Here is a 22,552-nt window from a genome sequence, read left to right as displayed (position 1 = left end):
CCACTTTTACTGGGGCAGGCACCCCCAAATTTCGGCTTGATACAGAACAAATGCCACCTGATAACTATTCAATCATGTTCAACTAGATTGTCAACTCCATTTGATATATTTCAGCCAATGAATGTAACAGGTGTCAGAAATATCGCCCCCTGGTGGGGAAAAATGTGCAGACAGACTACCATGGCAACATTAACGCTGGACTTTTATTCATACAAAGTAAAAGGTGTTGTTGGAGGGAGATTGGGAAGCAGAAGCACGTCAGCAGCGTACAATCCAAGTCCAGAAGGGGTGTCGGCTGAGTTCAAGGGCTGAGCGGAAGGTTCGTGTTAACATGAGTGGAAGTCTCTTCAATGTCGGCCTCTTCCGAGGAAGCGGATGTGGCTTCCGCCTGCTTGTCCGCCTCCTGTCGCGTTTGGATGCTGAGGATGAGGTTGGTGATCTCCTGCCGTTTGCTCTTCATCCTCGGCTGAGGGAACCACTCGGACAGGTTGATGGGCAGATGGAAGTTTGTGATGGGATTCTGCGTGGGAAAAACACACACACAGCTCAGTTCATGAGTTCAAAAACCAAAGAGAGGCAATTGCTGTACAAGTAGTAACATGACAAGTTTCAAAGTTCTCTCAAATATCTTTGTAGTGATTCCGGAGTTGACAGAAAATGTGTTCAAATTCAGTCAAACCTGATTATTTCTCCAGATATCTCCTCAATCGTTTGGTTTGGTCTGCTGTTCGAGGATGCCCTTCCCTGATTGGCTGACAAGTTTCAGTTCAAAATATCCACGCAAATGACATACGGTAATTCCGATGGGTTCTCCAAGTTGACGTGTCAAAATGAGCGTAACGTTTCAAACTGTGTCACTTAAATTGCAGGAATGGAACCGTATTAGTTGTAATATTTGTTTTATGTTTGCAGATTTGTTCGCGACGGACGATTTTGGAGGCCCCTGAAGTGCTCATTCCATGTTTTGTTTTTGAACAAGGAAAAGTCAAAAGTTCCTCAACATGCTGAGGGAGTGATTCTCAACCACTGATGTGAAAGGTCACCAGGCTGCGGGCCATTTTCCTCGAAAGACCCTGACCCTAAACCACAAGCTTTTTTCACCTGAATGCAATATGAAGGAGGGAGTCTTGTTGATGGACGGACGTCTCTGCAAGGCTCAACAAGAGTCATTTTGCATTTCAAGAGAATGATACCATTCGCGGTCGGGGGTGCGATGCCTCCAACTGTGAGCCGAACGAGTTGAGAAGCGGCCGTGAAATGTTCACCTCGAAGAAGCTCTCGACGTACTGCAGGATGTAAACGCCGCAGTCGCTGAAGTTGTCCTGCTGAGGCACGCGAGGACTGGAACCTTTCATGACGTCTTTGCCAAACGTACGCTGGCTGCCTTTGCGCACTTCCCACTCCACTTCCAGGTACCTAAAAGCCAAGTGGAGTTCAAACCGCGGCGTCCATCTCAGGCGCGTCCGGCTTAAGCTGGCTCACTTACTCTCTGAGGGTTTTGACCACCGAGGACCTGGTGGGACCGCGCAGGGAATCCATGATGAGGATGCAGGGCCTGCGGACGACGCGTGTTACAGCAGCACCCCCTGCGGGCCAACGCGCGCTCCAGCCACTTACTGTTTGCAGCGGTTGGCTTTCCAAGCCCAAGAGGACGCGTCGGAGGCCGAAGCCAGGTCCGAGGCGTCGGAAGCCGAGGCGTCTTCTGCCGGCGCGCCGCCGTCATCGCTCAAGTCGTCCTGCGCAGTCACAATGTTAACCTGGTGTAGCGACGTGACGTGACGCAACCCCCCGACAGCCCCGCCCCCCGATCGTCAAGTGCAATGCGAGTACCTGGCTCGAGCTTTGCTCGTCAGACGTCAAAGCGCCGTCTTCATCTGCGTAATGCATCCGGATTTTCTGCAACTCGCCTACAACACGCACAGAGTGACAAAGTCAACTTGTGACATGAGCAAAGTGACCAAATCGGGCAAAATAAATGTTGAGTTTGGTTGGAACGGCTACTTCAACTACTGGACTTCGGTGGTTCCTAAAATGTCCACTAAAAGTCAAGTAGCCTTGGATGCAGAGTGCAGTTCGAGGTGTGCCGCCACGCGGGGTGGACTTCAACGTTTGACTCCACCCATGTGGATTTTACAAAATTGTTTAAAGTTTAAACAACAAAAATTGCAGATTTAATAATGCGCTGTCTTATGATGTAAATTTTTTTTTTTTAATGCATTATGGAGCATCGAAAATGACAAACACTCAACCCTCAGTCAGTTGGGGCGGAGCTAACTAAATAGTTCCAAGTGCAGTCCAGTACTTCATGTCTCCAGCAGATGGCGCATCCCTGGACGGTTGAAGTTAGTATTTGGGTTTCGGTACACAAAGCCGCCAGGGCAAGTTTAAAAAGAAAGAAAGAAACAAAAAGGCACTTTGAGGTCGAAAATCCGTGTGGGCGGAGTCAAACGTTGAATGTTTAAGTCCACCCCGCGTGGCAAACTGCAGTCTGCATCCAGGGCTTACTCCTAAAAGTCCCTTTTACAGTGATTAGAGAGTAAAGAGTCGCGAGTAGTGTTAATTTTAGCCGCCATTTTGAAATGTAGTCTCACTTTTAGTCCAGTTTTAATCACGCTTGTCAGTTTTTATCAGTTAGTCAACCTCATTCGGTTTTTATTTTTAGTCGACTATAAATCTAGACTATTTGAATTCAAGAAAACATCATTTTATTCGTCTAGTTTTAGTAAAAAAAAAAACAGAGTCCACCTCTTGTCTGTGTCACGTATTTGTGCATGTTGCACTCGCTAGCTGCAGATTTGAAAATGGCTGTCGCATGATTTTACAAAATCATATCATTTTTGTACTAAAATGTCCCCAAAAATGTGTCCATTTTTGAAGTGAAGTACATTTTCATCTCATCTTCACTAGTTCACGAAAATGCACACTGATTGAGTCCCAGTTATTGTTTACTCATGAGGGTTTTAGTCTAGTTTGAGTCCGGTGAAAAATGCGCGCTGATGAAATTATTTTAGTTTAGTTTTCGTTGACAAAATTAACGGTAAATGGTAGTTGTTGACGCCGAGGACTGACTGGTGTAGGGCAGCTCAGCCTGCCCCCTGGTGGCGGCAGTGGAGTCATGCGATGGCATGTGCTGCTCGGACGGGGCATCCTGTGGCGTAGGGTCTCCGGGAGGCGTAGGATCCCGTCGGGGTCCGTCCAGCATGTCTGTGTCCGGGGACAGCGGGCGGCAGTGGTCCGGGAGCTCCTCCAGCGCGGGCTCGATTCCCGGGAAGCAGATGACCGCCAGGTACCAGTGAGCCCTTGTGGGAGACGAGAAAATGAAATGAGCGCACATGAGATGTCGCCCCCTGTTGGTCCGGAGGCCGCGACTCACGACTCGTTGATGGGAACGAAGATGAAGTCCTTTTCGAACAGATCCACGTGCCGCGTCCACGTCTTCACTCTGTTGTGCTTGCGTTTGTGGATCCTGCGGAGGCAAGCGGCCGACAATTCAGGAAAACATTTTCTCCTGTCCCGGGGGGAGCGCTCGCATGCAGGTACTGACGGGAGGTTGTTGCTCCTATCGGGAACGCTCCCCTTCTCCCTTTGGGTGAGACGCTTGTAGAAGAAAGAGCTGAACACGTGGATTCTTTGGGCATCCTCTTTTTTCAGTTTCTCCAAAACTAAATATCTACACACACACACACAGACACACACTAAGCATTACAAATAAGAACGAGGGAATGCAAATTATGTAGAAATTTTATGTGAATGTTAAAAAATGATGCCGATCTGAAATGCTCTGGAAGTAAATTCCTGAAATGTAAATTGTGAGATTAGAGACTGACCTTTTTTTTTTTTTTGGGTGGGAAAAGTGTGAATTTTTACAACGTGGAAACTCATTCCGAACACGTCTTGAATTTTCTGCATAGCTTGAATGCGGAACGAGAAAATGTGCGACGCAGGCATGCTTACTCACTTTAAATAAAAATCTATGATAACATCATTAAGGAACTCTCCGTCGATAAGGCAGTGGAGGTCTTCGTTAGTGACTAAGATGCCCCCTTTGGCCGGAGGAGGCGGGTACACCATCAACCTGGAAGACGAGCGCGCGCGTCAGCAACAGCTTTGGCCAGAGGGAGCGACTCGGGCGCACTCACTTGACCACCGGCCCGGTGAAGGTGGGCTGCAGGTCGGCCACGTCCTGGTGCTCGTGCTCGATGAAGGTCGGAGCGTTCAAAGTCCTGCTGAGCTGCGAGCACCGAGATGCGGCCGGGACGCCCTTCGACTGCACACAGGACACACGACGGCTACTACGACGACGACGACACCGCACAATCTTTTGTCTCCTCTACTCAGCAGTTATCACACTTGTGAGCAATTATGTATTTTTAGGTAAGCTGATAAGTCCTATTAAATAAACCATTAAAAATGGCCGCTGAGCGTGACTGATTGGCGACTCCCAACATGAGGACCAAGATCGTTCCTAAGATGTTCACTACAAATGCGGTCCTGAACAACTTCCAATTACAGTAAAACATTCCAATTTGATTATTTTTCAACATATCTTCCCCATAGTTCAAAAATATCCACCAATAAGCTCGTACAGTTGCACAACATTGGGCGGCCATTCATGTCTTCCCTGCCATTCAGATGTTAGCCCGTTTCACTCAGGCTTCCTCTCTTGGATTTTGGCCTGTTTGACTGCTGCTTCTCCTCTACACTACCCCCCCCCCCCTTCTTGGAGATGGGCTGAGGTGGCGGTGAGCCAAGTGATTTACTGTTTTTATTTCACTTTTGAAAACATGCTACTACCCTTGGGAGATCCCTGAACTTTGTTAGATTTTTTAAAGATGTCTATTGACAGTTTTTTTTTATTATTATTCTCATACTCAACAACCCTAAAAGCAGTTCAATAAACATATTCTTAAAAATTTTAAAAATGTAAGAGTTGGTATTTTTTCAAATTTTGATGCCAATATTTTTCCTTTTAGAAAATGAACATCGGCATTAAATATTGGTTACCGGCCGTGAAAAACCCCTCTGGACCTACCTGTCGTCAAACACGACCCACCTTTTTGCTTATTGCTGCGGACGGCACCTTCGCTTGCTTCTGCTTGTTGGCCTTGTTGAAGTTGACCAGGCGAGTGTTGGCCTCCTCAAAGGGCAACTTGGCGGGAAAGTCGCTGATGTTGTTGTTCTGTCCGATCTCGACCAAGATGTCCTCCAGGATCATGTGCTCCTTCATATCCAGGCCGTCCACGAAGATCAGCACGATGTACTTCTCGTCCGATTCTGAGCACACGTGAGCAACTTTGTCGCTTCCTCGCTTCCACAACAAATCGGGACGCGGGGGGGGCCGCGCGGGGAGGCACTCACGTTGTCCCGCGCAGTCGTACCACTGCCCGCCGCAGTCCCGCGTCATGTTAAGCTGCGCGCGCAGACGGACGCACTCGTCCTGCGTGGTCTGGAAGAACAAGACGGGCAGCTTGCGGACGCTGCACCACTCGCAGCTGATGAGCTCCGACGCCCGCAGGGACACGTTCTCCAGCGTGTTCGGCTCCGGCCCTGCCGCGGCAAAAAGAACGGTTACGCCGACGCCTTCCGAGACAAAACCGTGAGAGGAGAGGGCGTACCTTCCGTTTCCAGCAGGATGTGCTCTATGGAAAACTGCAAAAAGAGAGAGAGAGAGAGAGAGAGACGATGACGTCAAATGTTTTTCTTACGTTACGGGGGGAAAACAAAAAAGCGGACTCACCACCACGGGCTTGGTCACCATCCTGCGCAGCGTTCCCACACGGACGCTCCGACACTGCAGGATGATGCTGCTGCACTTGCCCGGCTCCACTTTGGAACGCTTGCTTCTGGGAGAACTCGGCTGCTTTCCAAACTAAAGCCCATTCAATAATAAAAAAAAGAAAAAAAAAAGAGAAAGATTGACTCACTTGTCAGTTATTGGTACGACGGCATATTAAGAGCCATGTATAAATATAAAAATTATTTTCCAGGGGGGCTAATATTTGGAGAAGAAAACTCTCAAAAGTGGCGACTTTAACAGAAAAAAACCCCTCAGAAACTTACGACGAATGCACGTAGCGTAGCGATAGTCGAACGTGAGAATTCGTTGGTGGTTAATGAGACACAGTTTCGAAAATGAAAAGGCAGGATGGAGACGGATTCATTCTTCATTTAAACTTTACTCGTCATACACGACAGCCAGAGCGACAACACTTCCTGATCCCCTGTCAGCTGACGAACACGAACCAATCAGGAGCGAGCATACTTTAGGTACATGCAAGTGAATAACGGGAGAGCAGCAGATTCGACACGTCAACTTAAAAAAATACCAAAATGCAGGATTGTGTAAATAATAATTCTGGAAATGTGCAAGTAAATATACATTTGAACAAATTCACATAAATGCTTAATCTTCAGGGTGAAGACCTTCGCAAAGCGTCTTTGTCGCTGGCAGTGCGAATGCTTAACATGATATGATTCGTCTCTGCTGAAGCAATTACTATCTCCTTATTTGAAAACCCGACCAAAGAGTATTGGCACAAACATCAGAGGAGTACACTGCGTGTATTTTTCGCATGTTTCTGAGTTTTTTTCTTGCAAATTTGGCAATTTATAATGTTTTTTTCTGGGAATATTGCCCCACCTCAAAAAAAAAAATATATATATATATATAAAATAATATATATATATATATATATATATATAAAATAATATATATATATATATATATAAAATAATATATATATATATATATATAAAATAATATATATATATATATAAAATAATATATATATATATATATATATATATATATATATATATATATATATATATATATATATATATATATATATATATATATATATATATACGCGGCCCTAATATGCCGTCGTATATTGGAAAAATATATTCTGTGTGAAATAGAAATGAAAGCCACCTGGTCCTTCATTCTTCCCCGGCGCGGGATGACGATCTTCATGTTAATGTCCTCAAAGAAGTCAAGGCTCAGCTCTTCCTGCTCGCCGCCACTTTTAACGGCCGCCTCCACTCTGCCGCCGCAAGGCGCCGGCGACGAGTGCGCCGAGTCAGCGGGCTGCGGCGAGACGCTGTCAAGTCGGCCCGCGCTTCCCGCGCTGCCGTCGTTGGCCTCGTCGTCGCTGGACAAGACGACTGCGGGAAGCACAGCACGTTTATGAAAAGTCATCAGAGCCGAGATATTCTCGTCCTTCCTTCACTTTCATCGGGACCAGACCGAATTCTGCCGTGACTGCGTTCACGGCCATAGACTCACTGGGGTGGTTGATCTTGTTCTGCTGGGCCGCGACCTTCCGCCTCCCTCTGGGCGACTTACGGTTGCCGTAGCAGCAAGACGCACTAGCCAGCGGAGGAGATCGACCGTTGGCGCCCGTGAGCCCGGCGGGCAGAGCGTCTGCGCGGGGGGGTTTGCCGCTGGTCTTGCAGAAGCCCTGCAAGCTGCAAGGTTGAGATCGGAGGGGGGCTCGGTGCAACGGGGGCAAAAGACAAGCTTCCTGCTGACGCGGCAGACACGCCGGACTGTTCCCACAGTGGCGGCACTCGTTGCTATCTTCGCAGGGCTTGCTGCACTTGCCGCACACCGTCTGGTAGATGGGAGCGGTCTGAGCAGCAACAAATGACAAAGGATTTTGTCACTTCAACAGAAATCCACAGTCAACTTGGATGGTGGGCAGACTTTCGTTAAGCAGGTATTGAAATTTCCAGTAAGCGTTATAAAATTCGACTGTTACGCCATCCGGGCCAGGAGCTTTGTGGCCCTGGGAAAAAAATGATTTGTAGGAGAATGCATTTACAAATGGAAAGAGAAAGGTGTATGAGAAATAAGGGAAAGAGGAAGATTTTTTAACTATTTAACATTATAAAGGGAAATGGAAAAAGGTGGAACATGAAGGAAGAGGAATAGGAAAAACAATTGTCCCAAAATCACAATTTAGAAAAGACATTAAAAAAGAAGAAAAAACAAGATAAAGAAGGGTCCAAAAACACTATTTACACAAAAAAAAAAAAAATAATTCAACAAGGAGGAGAATGGAGAAAGAAGACAATTTTTTTTTTTTAGAAACACACTGCTTAAATAAGAAAATTTAAAAAGAGGAAGAAGGAAGAGGGGAAAGGAAAAAGAGGAAGGTGAGAAAAGGATGAGAAAGGAAAAAGACAATTTTTATTTTTAGTAAACCACTATTTACAAAAGAAAATTCAAAAAAGGAGGAAGAAGAAGTCGAAGAGCGCGGCTCGTATTCAGACGGTGCCCCCTGCTGGTCAGTTGGCTCTTACCTCCGACGCTTTCCTCTTCTGCTGGACAACACGATTGATGTTCGAGCCGTCGTCATCTGAAAGCACACAAAGCAACATTATTTTGGATCGAACAAACTCTCATCACATTGACGCCTCCAAACCCGACGGGGTTCTTCAGGATTAGCAGAAAATAAATAAAAAGACGTGTCACATTAGCGTTGTGTTGTCATTTTCATTTTCAACACTTGAAATTGCTCAATTACTCGGAATAATAACAGACTCGTGTAGGAACTGACCAATCACACGAATTTGTAAAAAAACTACATTTCGTCAATAGAGCTAAAACGAGATCCAAAACACGAAGCCAAACGAACGGAAGAAGTCACGTGAGTGATGCAAACAAACCCGACTCGTCGACGCAGGTGAGCACGATGTTGTCCACTTCCGACACTTTCTGCTCGCCTCCACTCGAGTTGTTCCTGCGGAGGAACAAAAACACGGGCTTCTCATCGGTCCCACCGCTGACGCTCACCTTCACGATAATGATGACATCATACAGCCATGAAGTCAACGCATGCGAAAAAAAGGTCAGTCACCTTTGGATGGGCTTGCTGAGAGCAGAGGTCATCTGCGCGTGCTGAAAATGACGCCCCTGCAGGACCAGCCCTTGCGAAGGGGCGGGGCTTATGATCAGATAGTTGCTTGCAGCGACCGAGGACGGAACTAAACTGCAAGAACACAAAAACGGCCAATTGCCTTCATCGAGGACGCGATGTTGCATTTGACCTTCTCAGCGTGACGTGAAACCGGGTGGCCCGAGGCCCGAGGCCCGAGGCCCGAGGCCCGAGCCGGCCTCGCGCGCTAACAAAGCCTGCTAAATAACGGTAACTCGGACAAGTCCGTGAATTTCAAACACCAAAGAAGAAGTTCATGCAACAGCTACCCACAACTGACGCTCAACATGCAGACTTGCGAGCAGGTTAGCCAGTCAACAGCTAATGCTGACACCCACGTCACTCACCAGGCCAGGCAAAACGAAATGCAAAATATATCTATTCATTTTGAGGTAGCCCACAAATATATTGGGCTGCGCAACCCCAAACGACAGGTTTTTGGTTTGACTTCAGGTCAGCAGTTGTCGATGACTTTTTTTTTTCAATTGCGGCATTTCCACACATGACAAAAATTGTGTATGTGAGGGGGGGGGCCCGTACCTGAGCCTTTTGGGCTTCCCGACAGTGCTTGAGTGCTTGTCATATGTCTTCACGGGGTCAGCGGAGGTCAAGTGCCTCAAAGAGGGAGCCTGTGTAAACGCACATCAAATCAAGTCGAGACAGAATGCCAGTAAAAGACAAAATGTGAAATATTTGGGACATCATGAAAGAAGCCAGTCTAGAAAAAAACGAGTGTTGCGACACCATTGCAGTAAAAAAAATAAAAAAAATAAATAAAACGGTGGGTCATAAATGACAAACGGGCCAGGAGTTGGAAAAGCCACATTTTGAACTTTTAGTAGCAACGTTACAAGATTTTGTCAAATGTTCTCAAAACACAACAACAACAAAACAGGCTGATGCGCAATAATTTCTAATTTGCGGTTTGATTTGTCAGAATGGTTGCTCATTGATGGATAAACGAAAAGATCCAGGAGATTTGTGAAGAATTATGGAATACGACTTCTTTCCCTTTGGACTTTTCCCTTCAGGGGTCGCAACAGCCAATCGGTTGCCTCCATCGAACCCTGCCCTCCGCATCCTCCGCTCTCACGCCAACTACCTTCATGTCCTCTTTAACTACATCCATAAACCTCCTCTTTGGTCTTCCTTCTAGACCTCCTGCCTGCCATTTGGAAACTCAGCATCCTTATGTAAAATCTTTGAGAAGGCGGCCATTTTGCACACTTGCTGTCGAGTGAAAATGACATCACAGTTGCAACAACCAAATCACAGCTCAGCTTCAAAAAAAAAAAACAGGTGAGCTGTGATTGGTCGTTGCTTGAGCAACTGCGATGTCATCTTCAGTCGACAGCGAGTGGCAAAATGGCCGCCTCCCGAGATGGATAATCACAGCTGGATGTAACACTAATTAGAATGTCATGTTTAGAATAGTGAGGTCACATTATTGTCAAGAAATGTTTAAGGTGGACTTCCCCTTCCCATTTTCTAGAGGCGATATCCCACAAAAGAAATGTTCCTCCAAAAGGGCCATTTTTTAAACACAAATAAGACGAGCACACGTAGAACAAGAAGTCCCACAGACTAAGATGGAGACACGACTGCGATTGACAGAGAGACGCGAGACGGACATTTATTTACCTTGCTTGCGTCCGAGGACGCGGACGCTCGCTTTTCCGTCTCCTGCGTGGTCATCGCGCCGGCGCTGAGGAGGCAAGCCAGCGCGTCAACGTTCCAAAAGGGCAACACGATCTGGGATAGGCTGCGGCGGCACAAACAAGCCGATGCTTACTAGCGCTTGTCCTCATCTTCTTGGCCAGCGCGCGTCGGGAAGCTCCACTTGTGCTTGTAGCCGGCGTCCGCGCGAGACTCGGATCTTTCTAGAGCTTTGCGTCCATTACAAACACAAAAAAAGCTCATTTCGTGACTCATGGCAATTCAATCATCCAGTAGTCATCGATGACCCTTCAATCGTCTGTAAATGATTTCAATTAAGTAAGATGCATTTGCTGTGGGATGTTGTCACTCAGCGACCCGCATTCTTGACCTTGCACTTTATGAGTTGCGATTGAATCCTCGGATGATATTTTATAGCTCACAAACGCCAACAAAATGTCAATTTCATGAATTTCCGTCCTTTTTCTTTTGCTTGTCGTATTTGACCAACTTATGGAGAATCTATTCCTCCTTAACTTTTACATTCTGTTTTGAGTGCTAAATGAAAGCACATATCGCCTGACCGCCGTCTCCAAACTGTTTGGCTCTTGACCAATATGTGTACATATTTTGGTGTAAACCTGAGCACTTGGCGTTCTACAATTCCTTGAACTTGTCAATTTTTATATGCTGTATCGAGCTTACCAATGATACAGGCCTTTTTGAAAAATAGGGGGAAAAAAGTTTGAAACTAGGAATCCACAAAAAAAAGGTCACATATCAAATAACTTTGCATTAAGATGTTAAATTGCTGTATTCTCATCTCTTCCAAAGAGTCCTAACACTCTTAATATCTGTCACAGGGGAATTATAGACAGTATGTGACTGGAATCGTCACATTCGTTTGGTTTTTTTTTCCAAATAAACATACCCACAACTTCAGCAGCAGCTACGTGACATAAAATGACTCTTGCTTATTGTTTGTGTGCATTCGAATGAGCACGTTTGTGTTTATTGTAAGCTTAAAATGTTATCTCTTAAGACGAGCAAGCGAAGGCCTCCACAAGTCCAATCTGCAACAGCGCAGCTAGCTTACACTTGCTAGCTCGTATTGCTCTCCCAAGTCCAGCGAACAGGGCCAGACCGGGTCGGGCTTGGACCATGTTTCGTGTCCAACTCGGTCAGGCCGAAGCAGTCGGCGAGCCTTGGTGAAGCTTTTGGGCTTTACAATGTGCAGGCAAGCAAGGCTAACGTTGTCCACTTAGCTGCTGCTCATATTTTGACACCGGCGGACGAAATGTGTTCTCGTCAGTCTGGGCTGGTGTGAGCTTACCGTGTAAGAATTGGCCTGAGTTGTGGGCCATGTTTAGTCCACCTTCTTGTTGTTCATTTCTTCGATTGTGTTTGCTTTTTTTCTCTCTCTCTCCTCTCCTCTCTTCTCTTCTTCACGGCTTTAGCTTGGATGCGCTAAGCAAGTTAGCGGTACAATTGCTCTCATCGCCGGAAAACAAACACTTGCACTTCACAATAAAAGTATTTCGGCGTTTTGGATTTGCGATTGAGAGAGCTGCTCAGCTTCAGTGACCTTTTATGCCCCCAGCAGCAACGCTAACAGGTTATATTAAAGGTTTTATTTTTATAACTGTACTTGTTTTTGAATGAGCGCGGCTGTTGTCTTGGCACGTTGATGAACAACGAATATCTACTTCCTGTACCGACATCCAAAATTTTTGGTGGAACTTGACGTTTCTCAGTGCTGTGGTTCATCAAATAAAATTGTTCACGCAGTCTTCTTATGTTCAAAAATATCAAATATATGTTTCCAAAATAAGGAGAAGCCTGGATAAATTAATTGTATCAATTTGCGCCACCACTGTTTTGTATTTTGACAAGACCAGAATAAATGGACGATTTCTCTTTTCACCAAATTAACTGTAATAAATATCTAAAGCGTTCTTAAATTCAACAGATATAAATTGGTGAGGTAAAATCTATTCATATGAAATCTCTTTAATTTTGTTTGCAATGAAAAATGTATGTGGCAAGCCAGGTGTGCAAACTTGATAGGTGCGCTCATCGTCTCCGTTATATGACGCGTTAGTGCCAACTTCCGGAATCTCCTTAGAATATTCTCGCGTCCTATTGTTGCCAGGCAACTTCTAATTTAGAGCTGAACAATCAAGACATCATCAATTATCAAAATCAAAGATGAATAAACACTTTGCACATTCTGCCTGTAGGGGTCTCTCAAGCACAGATATACAGTCTGCTGAGAAATGAGTTGGCAGACATAAAGATAAGACAAATAAAAGAGGATGGGTGGGGGTGTGGTCAGGGTGACAGTGGGCGTGGTTAAATGTTTGTAAATGCTGTTGTGTGACTTTGGAAACTTCAGGAGCGGTTTGGACTTGCTTTCACTACTTTGACACCATCAAGACCAAACCAGGATACTTTTTTTTTTTTTTAAACATGTGACCAACAACATCAGGACATCAACAAGCAGGTAAGATGAAAGACAATTAGTCCTCTGACAGACAGACATAAAAATAGAGCAATGAAGAAGATGGAAGTGATGTCGGCAACCTGACCAAAGTTTGCATGGAAATCCTGATGAATGGCAGAACCAGAGGATGACGCTTTAGACATCAAATGAAGAGAGAGAGCGAGAGAGAGAGAGAGAGAGAGAGAGAGAATGGAGTGCAGGTACTTTTGCCAGCCCCCAAAAATGATTTCTTCACGTTGACAGCGACGGGGCAACGTGTTGTCATAGTAACAGCAAAGTTGTTTGGTGTTGAGGAGCGGACAGACAAAATAAAAATAGGAATAGCTCCTCTTGAGAAGCGCCCCTGACGAGTTATTAATAACTAACATGGTTGCTGCCGCTCAACTGGCAGGATTCTCGGAGTCTGAGTCACCAGCTGCTTTCATCCACAACATCAGCACAAGCCCCCAACACCCTGAACCCGGACCACTCGCGATGCCGTCATTGTTTATCATTTGGATGACGGCATGTCACCAGCAAAACACTTAACTGATGATGCATTTCTGATGATCAATCCAGCAGGTCAGCATGCGATCCAGGACATGCACCATGGACAGCCAAGACGATGGACCCAAGAAGCCAAAAACCAAAGGCTCCGCGAGACAGGAAGAGGAAACAACAGCGGAGTCTTCGAGAAAGAGGAAGGCCAAAGTCCGGCGAGAGGAGAAGGACAGAAAGTCGGAGCAGAAAAGTCCAAACGTCAACTTGTCCAAAAAGAAGGATTTGCTCCAACTGCTGGGAATCATGGAAGGTGAAGTCCAGGTGGGGCTAGTCTGAAGGAATGCCTGCAATGTTGACGAGAGTGAAGGAAACCGTGTGCGCGCGCGTGTGTGTGTGTGTGTGTGTACGCTCAGGCCCGAGAGGATGTCATCAGCCTGTTGTGGTCCGAGACAAGTGGACCGGAGAAGCTGGAGTCCCGTTACGGATGGTCCGTTCCCTCCAAAGTGCTGCGGGCCCTGCAGCGGGATGACTACGTGGTTGCCCATCCCGGCCGCCCTACGGACGACGTGTACGAGAAGCCCATGGCCGAGGTGAACATGCTAGTAATCGTCCGACCCGTCCCCTAGTCACTACCCCAGGCATGTGGACCCCCCCTGGTCTTTGTCTTGTACAAGACTACATTTTTCTGCCCCTTCAGTATTCAATTCTATTACTTAGCGACACCTTTTGGTTATTTAATACAATTTCATGGAACAAATATTCGGATTAAAATTTTGTCCAATGCTTTATGTCAAACGCTTGTGGTCAGCTGGAGCGTCTCGAGGACAAACAGAGGGAGACGTACCGCCGCATGCTGGAGCAGCTGCTGCTGGCCGAGAAGTGCCACCGCCGCACGGTCATGGAGTTGGACAGCGAGAAGAGCAAGCATGCGGACTTCATCAATAAAAGCGACGACTTCACCAACCTGCTGGAGCAGGAGCGGGAGAGGTGAGTCGGTGCGCAAAAGAACTGGATGGGACATGGTGTCAGCATGCGCTTGTTTCCAGACTGAAAAAACTGTTGGAGCAGGAAGAGGCCTACCAGGCCCGCAAGGACAAAGAGCACGGCAGGCGGCTGGAGAAGCTCCGAGCCCAGTTGGTCAAGCTCAAGTCCTTTGCCCTTTTGTTGGTGGATGAGCAGCAGATGCACACCGGGCAACTGGACCTGCAGGCCCAAAAGGTTCGAGAGCTGACTCACAAGTTGCAGGACAAAGAGCAGCGCTTGGCGGACATCGCCGACGTCGCAAAGCGGGACGGCCAGAAGGTGCTCAAACTGGAGGCGGAGCTGGAGCGCGGGGTGGCGACTTCCATACTTGAGCAAGGGGAGCTGGCGGCCAAACTGTCCGAGCAAGAGTCCCAGAGCCGGCAGCTGAGACTGAAGCTCGCCGGACTCGCGACCCAGATGGAAGAGCTGCAGAAGGGCAACGAGCGGCTGCAGCAATCCGATGAGGAACTGCGGGATCTCAGGGAAAGGATCAGCAAAGGCGAGTGCGGAAACTCCTCCCTCACGGCGGAGCTGGAAACCCTCCGGAAGGAGGCCCTGGAGATGCAAGGCAAGGATGAAGAGATAACCAAGACCGAGACTCGGTGCAGGGAGCTTGGGACGAGGCTGCGGGACGAGGAGAACATCGGCGGCGAGCTGAGGCTGGCGGTAGGCGCGCTGCAGAAGAAAATGGCGGATTTGGAGACACTGGAGGGGGCGTTCGGCAAGAGTCAGGCGGAATGTTTGCAGCTTCGCTCCAAGCTGGAGGAAGAAAAACAACTTGCGAGCAACCTGGAAGGCGAGCTGGAGAAGCTGAAAGGACAACTTAAAGAGCTGGAGTGCCTGGAGGCAAAGCTCGAGAGGGCAGAGACGATCCTGAAAGATGATCTCATGAAGCTCAAATCCTTCACGGTCATCCTGGTGGACGAAAGGAAGAGCGCGGCGGAGAGGCTGAAACAGGAAGAAGAGAAAAGCCAAGAGTTGACTCGCAAGTTCAAAGCTGAGGAATGCAAAGTGACCGAAGTCACGGAGAAGCTGATCGACGAGAGCAAGAAGCTCCTCAGGTTCAAATCCGAGGCGGAGGCCAGAGTGACGAGAGCCGGCGAGGAGAACGACGACTTGAGAGGCAAACACAGGAGAGAGCAGGAGCGAGGTTGCCGGCTCAGCGCCGACCTGCGTGAGATGAAAGCCACGATGGAGGAGACGCAGAAGACGAAGGCAAACCAGGAAGGCCAAATGAAGGAACTCACGCTGGAAACGGAGAAGCTCAGGGGTCGACTCGAACGACTGGAGGTCGTGGAGGGCGATTTGATGAAGACCGAGGATCAGTACGAACTGCTGGAGAAGAAGTTCAGGACGGAACACGAAAAAGCCGATTCCCTCTCCAAGCTTGTGGAAGAAATGACAAGAAAGACAAGCCAGCAGGCCAAAATGGAAGAGGCCAAAAGCAGAGATTTGGAATCGCACATTCAGGCTTTGGAGGAGAAGATCCACCAGCTGATGGCCAAGGAGGACCAGTTGTCGCAGCTGCAGGCCGATTATTCCGTCCTCCAGCAGAGGTTTCTGGAGGAGGAAGAGAGGAGGAAGAGTGCCAGCCAAGAGGTGGCCCACCTGAGCCAGGAACTAGAAGCCAGTCGGCGCTACGGCCGCACCTTGAGGCCCGGCGTCCCCGGGAGGAGGATGGCGGACGCCAGGCTCACGTCCACCGCCGCGCAGACCGACGCCTCGGCCGGATGCTCTGCGGACGACTTCATTCGCGAGTCCGTCCTGGAGGAGAAGCACCTCATGAGCAACCTCAGGCAGCGGGGTCTCAAAAAGCCCGCCGTTCTGGAACGCTACCCGCCTGCGATGGCGGAACCCGAGGCCACGAGGGTGAGGGGGCAACTTCACTCGCCCGAAGTGTCCATTTCCCACAAGCCGGGCCAACCGCTTCACATTCGGGTGACGCCCGATCCCACCGGCAGCACCGCCACCGTGGAGATCGCCGGCCCGCGGGCCCGCGACTTCTTTTCCAGCACCACAGTCATCCCGACGCTGGGCCTTCGCCAACCTCGCATCACCATCGTGCCCAAGGCCACCGCCTTCGACGCAAAAAGCAAAGCGCGCAACGTGACGGATCGGGTCCAATCCCCGGTTACAATAACCACCGTCTCCAAAACTACAAGTGCCCGCAAGAGCGACAGTCACCCGACGCCACTTTCCATCATAACAGTCAGCACCGGTCCGGCAGCCTGCGCGCGAGCTTCACCCCAACTTTTGCCGGAACCTCTCCGAGGAACCGCGGACCGCGCCGTCTTCGCCGATAAGCGACCCGGCGCCGCGTCGGCCCCAACAATTTTCAGCAGCAACGTGGTCACGACAGAGGACAAGAAGATTCACATCCGCCTGAGGACCCCCGACAAGCAGGACAACGAAACCGTCCAGAAACCCTCAGGATCGAAGATGACCGAAGCCGGCAAAATGAGCAGCAGCTTAACCATCACGCCCGTCACCGCCGCCATGTGCAGGTCAACGACGTCTGTGGTGAGAACAAAGCGAGCCCTTCCCCTCCCATAGCTTTTCCTAATGTTTTGCTAACCTCGCTAACGGTATATCCCGCTGCAGACCAGCTGGGCGTCGACCACGCGCATCCCCGTGTCCAAGAAGGCCGACAAGACCGCGACAGAATCCCGCGAGAGTCAGGTGCTGAAAATCGAACTGAGAAAGTAGTCTCCGGCCTCTTCTGCGCCGTGAGGCCACAGCTGAAGCGTCCGCACGCCGCCGTGGCAACCGATCCGAGGGACGACACATTTTTTTTACAAACGACACGACTGCGCCACTCTTTCTTTGTGTCAAGTGTGCGCGTTCTAAAGATGGATCAAAATTGATTTCACCATTCGCTCGTTAATGCTTCATTAAACGTTGCGTTTGTCAAATGTGCGAGTTGAACAAAGCTCCTGAATGTATTTCTTGCAGCGGGCATCATTTCCATGGCGACAGTCATGTGAGACTTCGCCGACAAATACGCAAACGCTTCATCCAGCACATTCGCGTGTGTGTGTGTGCGTGTGCACGCAGAACAAAAGCATAATGATGCCAATATTATTCTTCTATTTTGCTGCCGAGCAGCCCAGTCCATTTTTGACGTCTATAGTCGTCAATGGCAGTGAATGAGTCTCAATATTTATTTCACTGGCAAATTGCATACATTTGATATTTTCTCCATGTTTTTGGTGCATATTTACTTTTTTTTGCCAAAATTATTATTTTATTGTTATTGTTTTATTCCCACATATTTCCTTAAAAACTGACCTCTACGGCTCATTTAAAAGTTTTTATTTGAAATGATTTTAAATACAAATAATATACTTTTTTTTTTAAATTCATTTACAATGACAGTTCATTTTGTAAACAAGAGTGGCTGATAGAAGACGAGGAGTTGTTATCGTTGGGGTGTTTTTGATTGAATACAGGAAGTCTGGGGCGGTTGAAGGAGAGAAAAGTCAGAAAGCCGTTCCAACATCCCTTCCGTGCGCTACTAGTGCGCGCAATTGTTCTACCAGTAAGGACAATTTGTGTACTAGTCAAATAAATGTCCACCCAGCAATTAAAAGTTATTATTTGACATAATACAAATAATAAGACTTTTTTTTTTTTGTTTTGTTTCAAAAATCCATTTACAATGACCGTTCATTTTGTAAACAAGTGGCAGATAGAAGAGAGGGAGTAGTAGTTGGGGTACTTTGAATTACAGGAAGTCTGTAGCTACGAGGGGCTCTCTCCCATATCCTACTAGTGTGTGGAATTGTTCTACTAGTAAGAGTGTACTAGTACAAAGCCGTCAGAGAAACGCTCACACGGTTTTTCCCTACGAGGCTTTGCAGCACATTCGTCCACCCGCCGTCGCACCGCTGATGCGGCATTCTATCGGCAGGCCGTGTGTGCGTACGTACGTACGTACGTACGTACGTACGTACGTACGTGCCACCTCCTCGGTGGATTGTATATGCTGGAGACCCCCCCCCCCCCAAAATGAAATAAGTTGCCCATCCCCGTTAACACAGCGAACCAAAAAAAGAAAAGCCTAACTGTGTGGTATCCATGTTTACACTAATTAGCATTGAAAAGAAAAATAAATCACGCAGACAGGGGGCGCTAGAGTCTAACTACGCTAACTCAAAAATAAAATAAAAAAATACTGCCGAGCCGAGAAGAATGGCGAGTGCATGGCACCCAAGTGGACTTTATTTTTTTTTCCATTTTTGACTTCTTCCCCACACTGCTCATATTTGTAAGGCTTCTCAGGGCGGCGGCGACGACACGCTGGAATGTGCTGCGACAAAACCGGACTGGACCGGCTTGTTGTGTACCAAGTCGAGACGCAACAGAAGGACTCGACGAGCCGATGAGAAAATTCTAACGGTGACACACTTCAACATTTGTTGTGAAGGCGTTGTCGAGCGATTGCGACAACTCGAGGCCAAAAGACACAAATTTAGTCGCGCTGTCGCCGCACATCGCACGGCCTCTCGCAAGATGGCCGCCGCCGCCGCGCTCCCCACTCGATCGCACCTACCTGTACACATTCTCACCAGGTTAGAAAGACGAGCGCACGTAGAAAAGAGGCCAGCTGGCATGTCGGGGAGGACGTGGAGGGAGCAGAGTGTACAAAAATGTCTGCGTGTGTTGAGGAAGTAGGGGGGCGGGGCCTTGATGTGTGGGGGGGCGGGGCCGTGATGTGGGGAGGGGGCGGGGCGCGGACAGATGGCATGTTCAGTCGTTGTCGTCGTCGTCTTCGCTCTCCTCGATGCCGTCGCTGTCCTCTTGCTCCTCGTCCTCCTCCTCCGTGTCGGGGATGTCCCACTGGGGGTGGTTGTCCAGCATGGCCTTGGCCTCGTGCACCTCCAGCTGCCACGTGCACGCGCACGCACACGCAAACGCGTTACAGCACACTGACGTCGTTTTCACACAAAAACGCGGCGGGAAAAAAAACGGCCTCACTCACCCTCTCACATTTATTCATTCATCCACTCATCTAACTCACTTTAACCACATTCATTCACTCACCCTTTCACTCAATCATTTACTAATTCACATATCCATTTTGTTATTCATTAACTCACTTGCGCAATCATTAATTCACTCATTCATTCGTTTGTTTGTTTGTTTGTTTGTTCACCTTGAGCGGTTTGATCTGGTCCAGCCCCAAGTAGGAATCCGAGCGCAGGATGATGGAATATTGATAGTTGCCCGTTTTGGAAGGTGCCGGAAACTTCAGCTCCACCTGGACAAACACCAGCAGGACGCGTCACACGCGTCACACGTCTAGCGCGTCACAAAGTAACGCAGACATTTGTCCGGCGTGGCAGCGTTGGGCAAATGGTGGCGGCTTGCTCACACCTGATTTCCTTACAGAAAAGGCGCTTGTCCACATTGGGAACGCAACGTTTTTTTTTTCACGTTGCATGCCAAAGCATTGCTACGTGAATTACTTCCTTTTTGATGTATTATTATTGTCTATCTTGGTTTAACTTCCAATTTTGCTTTACGTTTTTAGGGTCCATTTCTAGGTGGCTCTCAACCAACCAACATTTACTAGAGACTTGGTCTAATGGTTCCCAAGTACGCCAGGACAAAGACAGGAAGCACCAAATTGCGTGACGCTAATTGTCTCAATTCTCTTTCGTGTCCATTTTTTTGCGACAAACTGGGAAGTTTCTTATTATGACGACCATTGAGGCCCCACCTCCTCGGTGTCCTTGAGCGTGCAGACGTGGTAGGGCATGGAGACGAGCGTCTGGTCCCGCCGGTCGGCGATGTAGAGCCACCACCACTCCTGCTTCTCGTCGGGGTAGTAGAGGCTGTAGGCGGCGTGCGTCACCTTGGACTTGGTCTCCAGCAGGGCGCGCTCTCGCCGCTGGATGCTCTGCTGCAGCGCCTCCCACTCCTTGGCGAGGGTCGCACATAAGATAAGTCTGGGTCACTGACAAAGGTTAGGGGGGCATTCCAGGACCGTCTGGTCAAGGACAGTCCATTGCCACGGGTAGGGTGTATTCTAGGATTGTCTAGTGCATTGCTTAAATGTAATCTAGGATTGTCTAGTGCATTGCTTAAATGTAATCTAGGATTGTCTAGTGCATTGCTTAAATGTAATCTAGGATTGTCTAGTGCATTGCTTAAATGTAATCTAGGATTGTCTAGTGCATTGCTTAAATGTAATCTAGGATTGACTAGTGCATTGCTTAAATGTAATCTAGGATTGTCTAGTGCATTGCTTAAATGTAATCTAGGATTGTCTAGTGCATTGCTTAAATGTAATCTAGGATTGTCTAGTGCATTGCTTAAATGTAATCTAGGATTGTCTAGTGCATTGCTTAAATGTAATCTAGGATTGTCTAGTGCATTGCTTAAATGTAATCTAGGATTGTCTAGTGCATTGTTTAAATGTAATCTAGGATTGACTAGTGCATTGCTTAAATGTAATCTAGGATTGTCTAGTGCATTGCTTAAATGTAATCTAGGATTGTCTAGTGCATTGCTTAAATGTAATCTAGGATTGTCTAGTGCATTGCTTAAATGTAATCTAGGATTGTCTAGTGCATTGCTTAAATGTAATCTAGGATTGTCTAGTGCATTGCTTAAATGTAATCTAGGATTGTCTAGTGCATTGCTTAAATGTAATCTAGGATTGTCTAGTGCATTGCTTTGGTTCAGGTGTATTTGAGGACCACATTTAGTTTATTACTTGTTTGAGGATGCATTTGAGGACAGCCTATTGCTAAGGTTAGGTTACATTCTAGGATCGTCGAGTTCATTGCTTAAATGTAATCTAGGATCGTTTGGCGCATTGCTTCAATTAGGGTGTAGTCTAGGATAATCTATTGTTTAGCTAAAAGGTGGATTGTAAAATTATTTACTGCTAAGGTTAGGGTGTATTTAGATACACATTAGAGTTTATCCTAGTCTAGTCTCGTGCTACAACTTGGGTGCAGTTTAGGATAGCGAAGGTAAAGTTTGAGTCTATTCTGGGATAGTCTAGCACTGCTACAATTAGCATTTTAGCATCATCTTGTCTTGTATTCTAGAGTAGTTTATTGCTAAGGTTAAAGATGTATGCTAGGATGGCCTCATTTACTTTTAGGGTTTGGGTACATTACGGTTAAGCTTAGATAATATCAGGTGCGATATAAGACGAAGGTATGGCGAGGGTGCATTGGAGGAGAGTGGAGTAGTTTATCGTCATCGGGCGGCGCTTTCCCAACCTCCTCGTCGTCTCCCGCCATCTCGTCCACCTCGGTGTCGCTCTGCTTGTCGCTGTCGTCGTCTCTCTCGCTGGGAGAGTCTTTGTTGGTCTCGCCCTCGTCCGACTCGCTGCCCTTGTCCGAAATCTCCTCCTCGTCCTCCTTGGCCGCCGGCGCCGCCGCCACTTCCTGCCACGTGCACAACGGCTGCATTATAGCCGTGGTCATTTCCCGAGACCGAAACCTCCGCGCGATGGGAGACGGCTTACGTTTCCCGCCACGCTGCCGTTGGCCTGCTTGCTTTTCACCGGCGCGGGCGTGGCCTTTTTCTTGGTTAGCTTTTTCTTTTTGGATTTTGCTGTCTTCTTGGTGCTTTTGCTCTTGTTTTGCCACACTTGCTTGGATTTTGCTTTACTTGCATCTGCCTGCTGTAAAAAAAAAAAAAAAAAGAAGAAGAAGAAAAAACTCACTAAATGTTCAAGTGGCTTCTGATATGCATTGATAGTTAGTCCTTACCACTTCCTCGGTGGGGGCGGCGGCCTCGTCTCCTGGACATGTTTGGGGATCCTGCTCCTTTTCGAACACGTCCTACAACAAGTACAGGCACAGTTAAAGCCACTTTTACATGGCAAATGGGCGACAGCGCCCTCTGGTGTTCATCTGCACAAATGCTCATGCGTCTCAAAATCAATATAAATGATCATTTACAACAAATGACACCTTTTTGTTCA

General features: G+C 47.7%; 3 protein-coding genes across 4 annotated transcripts in view; 1 reads left to right on the top strand and 2 right to left on the bottom strand.

Annotated features, from left to right (window-relative positions):
* Positions 1-184: 184 nt before the first annotated feature.
* senp6a (SUMO specific peptidase 6a) lies at positions 185-12,261 on the bottom strand. Of its 2 annotated transcripts, XM_086061553.1 has the most exons (23): positions 11,932-12,260; positions 10,735-10,828; positions 10,584-10,647; positions 9,483-9,571; positions 8,865-8,996; positions 8,674-8,747; positions 8,308-8,363; positions 7,289-7,634; positions 6,935-7,167; positions 5,738-5,869; positions 5,616-5,649; positions 5,359-5,547; positions 5,054-5,274; positions 4,140-4,267; positions 3,959-4,075; positions 3,545-3,670; positions 3,374-3,466; positions 3,070-3,299; positions 1,831-1,907; positions 1,618-1,736; positions 1,487-1,555; positions 1,266-1,416; positions 185-520 (listed from the first exon to the last, which is right to left on the bottom strand). In XM_086061553.1, exons 1-23 carry the CDS (start codon positions 11,960-11,962, stop codon positions 302-304), a joined length of 3,024 nt encoding a protein of 1,007 aa, XP_085917679.1. In that variant the 5' UTR covers positions 11,963-12,260; the 3' UTR covers positions 185-301. The 2 variants fall into 2 exon arrangements, with proteins under 2 accessions (XP_085917679.1, XP_085917680.1); XM_086061554.1 differs by lacking the exon at positions 8,865-8,996 and having other exon boundaries at positions 11,932-12,261.
* A 717-nt stretch (positions 12,262-12,978) lies between these two features.
* LOC147158971 (filamin-A-interacting protein 1-like) lies at positions 12,979-17,564 on the top strand. Its single transcript, XM_086061141.1, has 6 exons — positions 12,979-13,101; positions 13,660-13,902; positions 13,995-14,171; positions 14,390-14,568; positions 14,628-17,124; positions 17,206-17,564. The coding sequence occupies exons 2-6, from the start codon at positions 13,669-13,671 to the stop codon at positions 17,308-17,310; spliced, it is 3,192 nt and encodes a 1,063-aa protein (XP_085917267.1). The 5' UTR covers positions 12,979-13,101; positions 13,660-13,668; the 3' UTR covers positions 17,311-17,564.
* Positions 17,565-18,793: 1,229 nt separating this feature from the next.
* sec63 (SEC63 homolog, protein translocation regulator) overlaps positions 18,794-22,552 on the bottom strand; it is an 11,943-nt gene continuing 8,184 nt past the window's right edge. Inside the window, exons 14-19 of the mRNA XM_086061550.1 lie at positions 22,338-22,409; positions 22,091-22,249; positions 21,843-22,010; positions 20,327-20,527; positions 19,760-19,864; positions 18,794-19,488 (exon numbers count right to left, since the gene is read on the bottom strand). Of these exons, the coding sequence (XP_085917676.1) occupies positions 19,354-19,488; positions 19,760-19,864; positions 20,327-20,527; positions 21,843-22,010; positions 22,091-22,249; positions 22,338-22,409 (840 nt within the window). The 3' untranslated portion in view covers positions 18,794-19,353. The remainder of the gene's footprint in view (positions 19,489-19,759; positions 19,865-20,326; positions 20,528-21,842; positions 22,011-22,090; positions 22,250-22,337; positions 22,410-22,552) is intronic.

Source organism: Leptonotus elevatus, chromosome 18 (genome assembly GCF_054856555.1).
Source record: "Leptonotus elevatus isolate MCC_2025b chromosome 18, RoL_Lele_1.0, whole genome shotgun sequence".
NCBI lineage: Eukaryota > Metazoa > Chordata > Actinopteri > Syngnathiformes > Syngnathidae > Leptonotus > Leptonotus elevatus.
The sequence above is the reverse complement of the archived record's forward strand: the minus strand, read 5'-3'. Positions and strand labels throughout refer to the sequence as shown.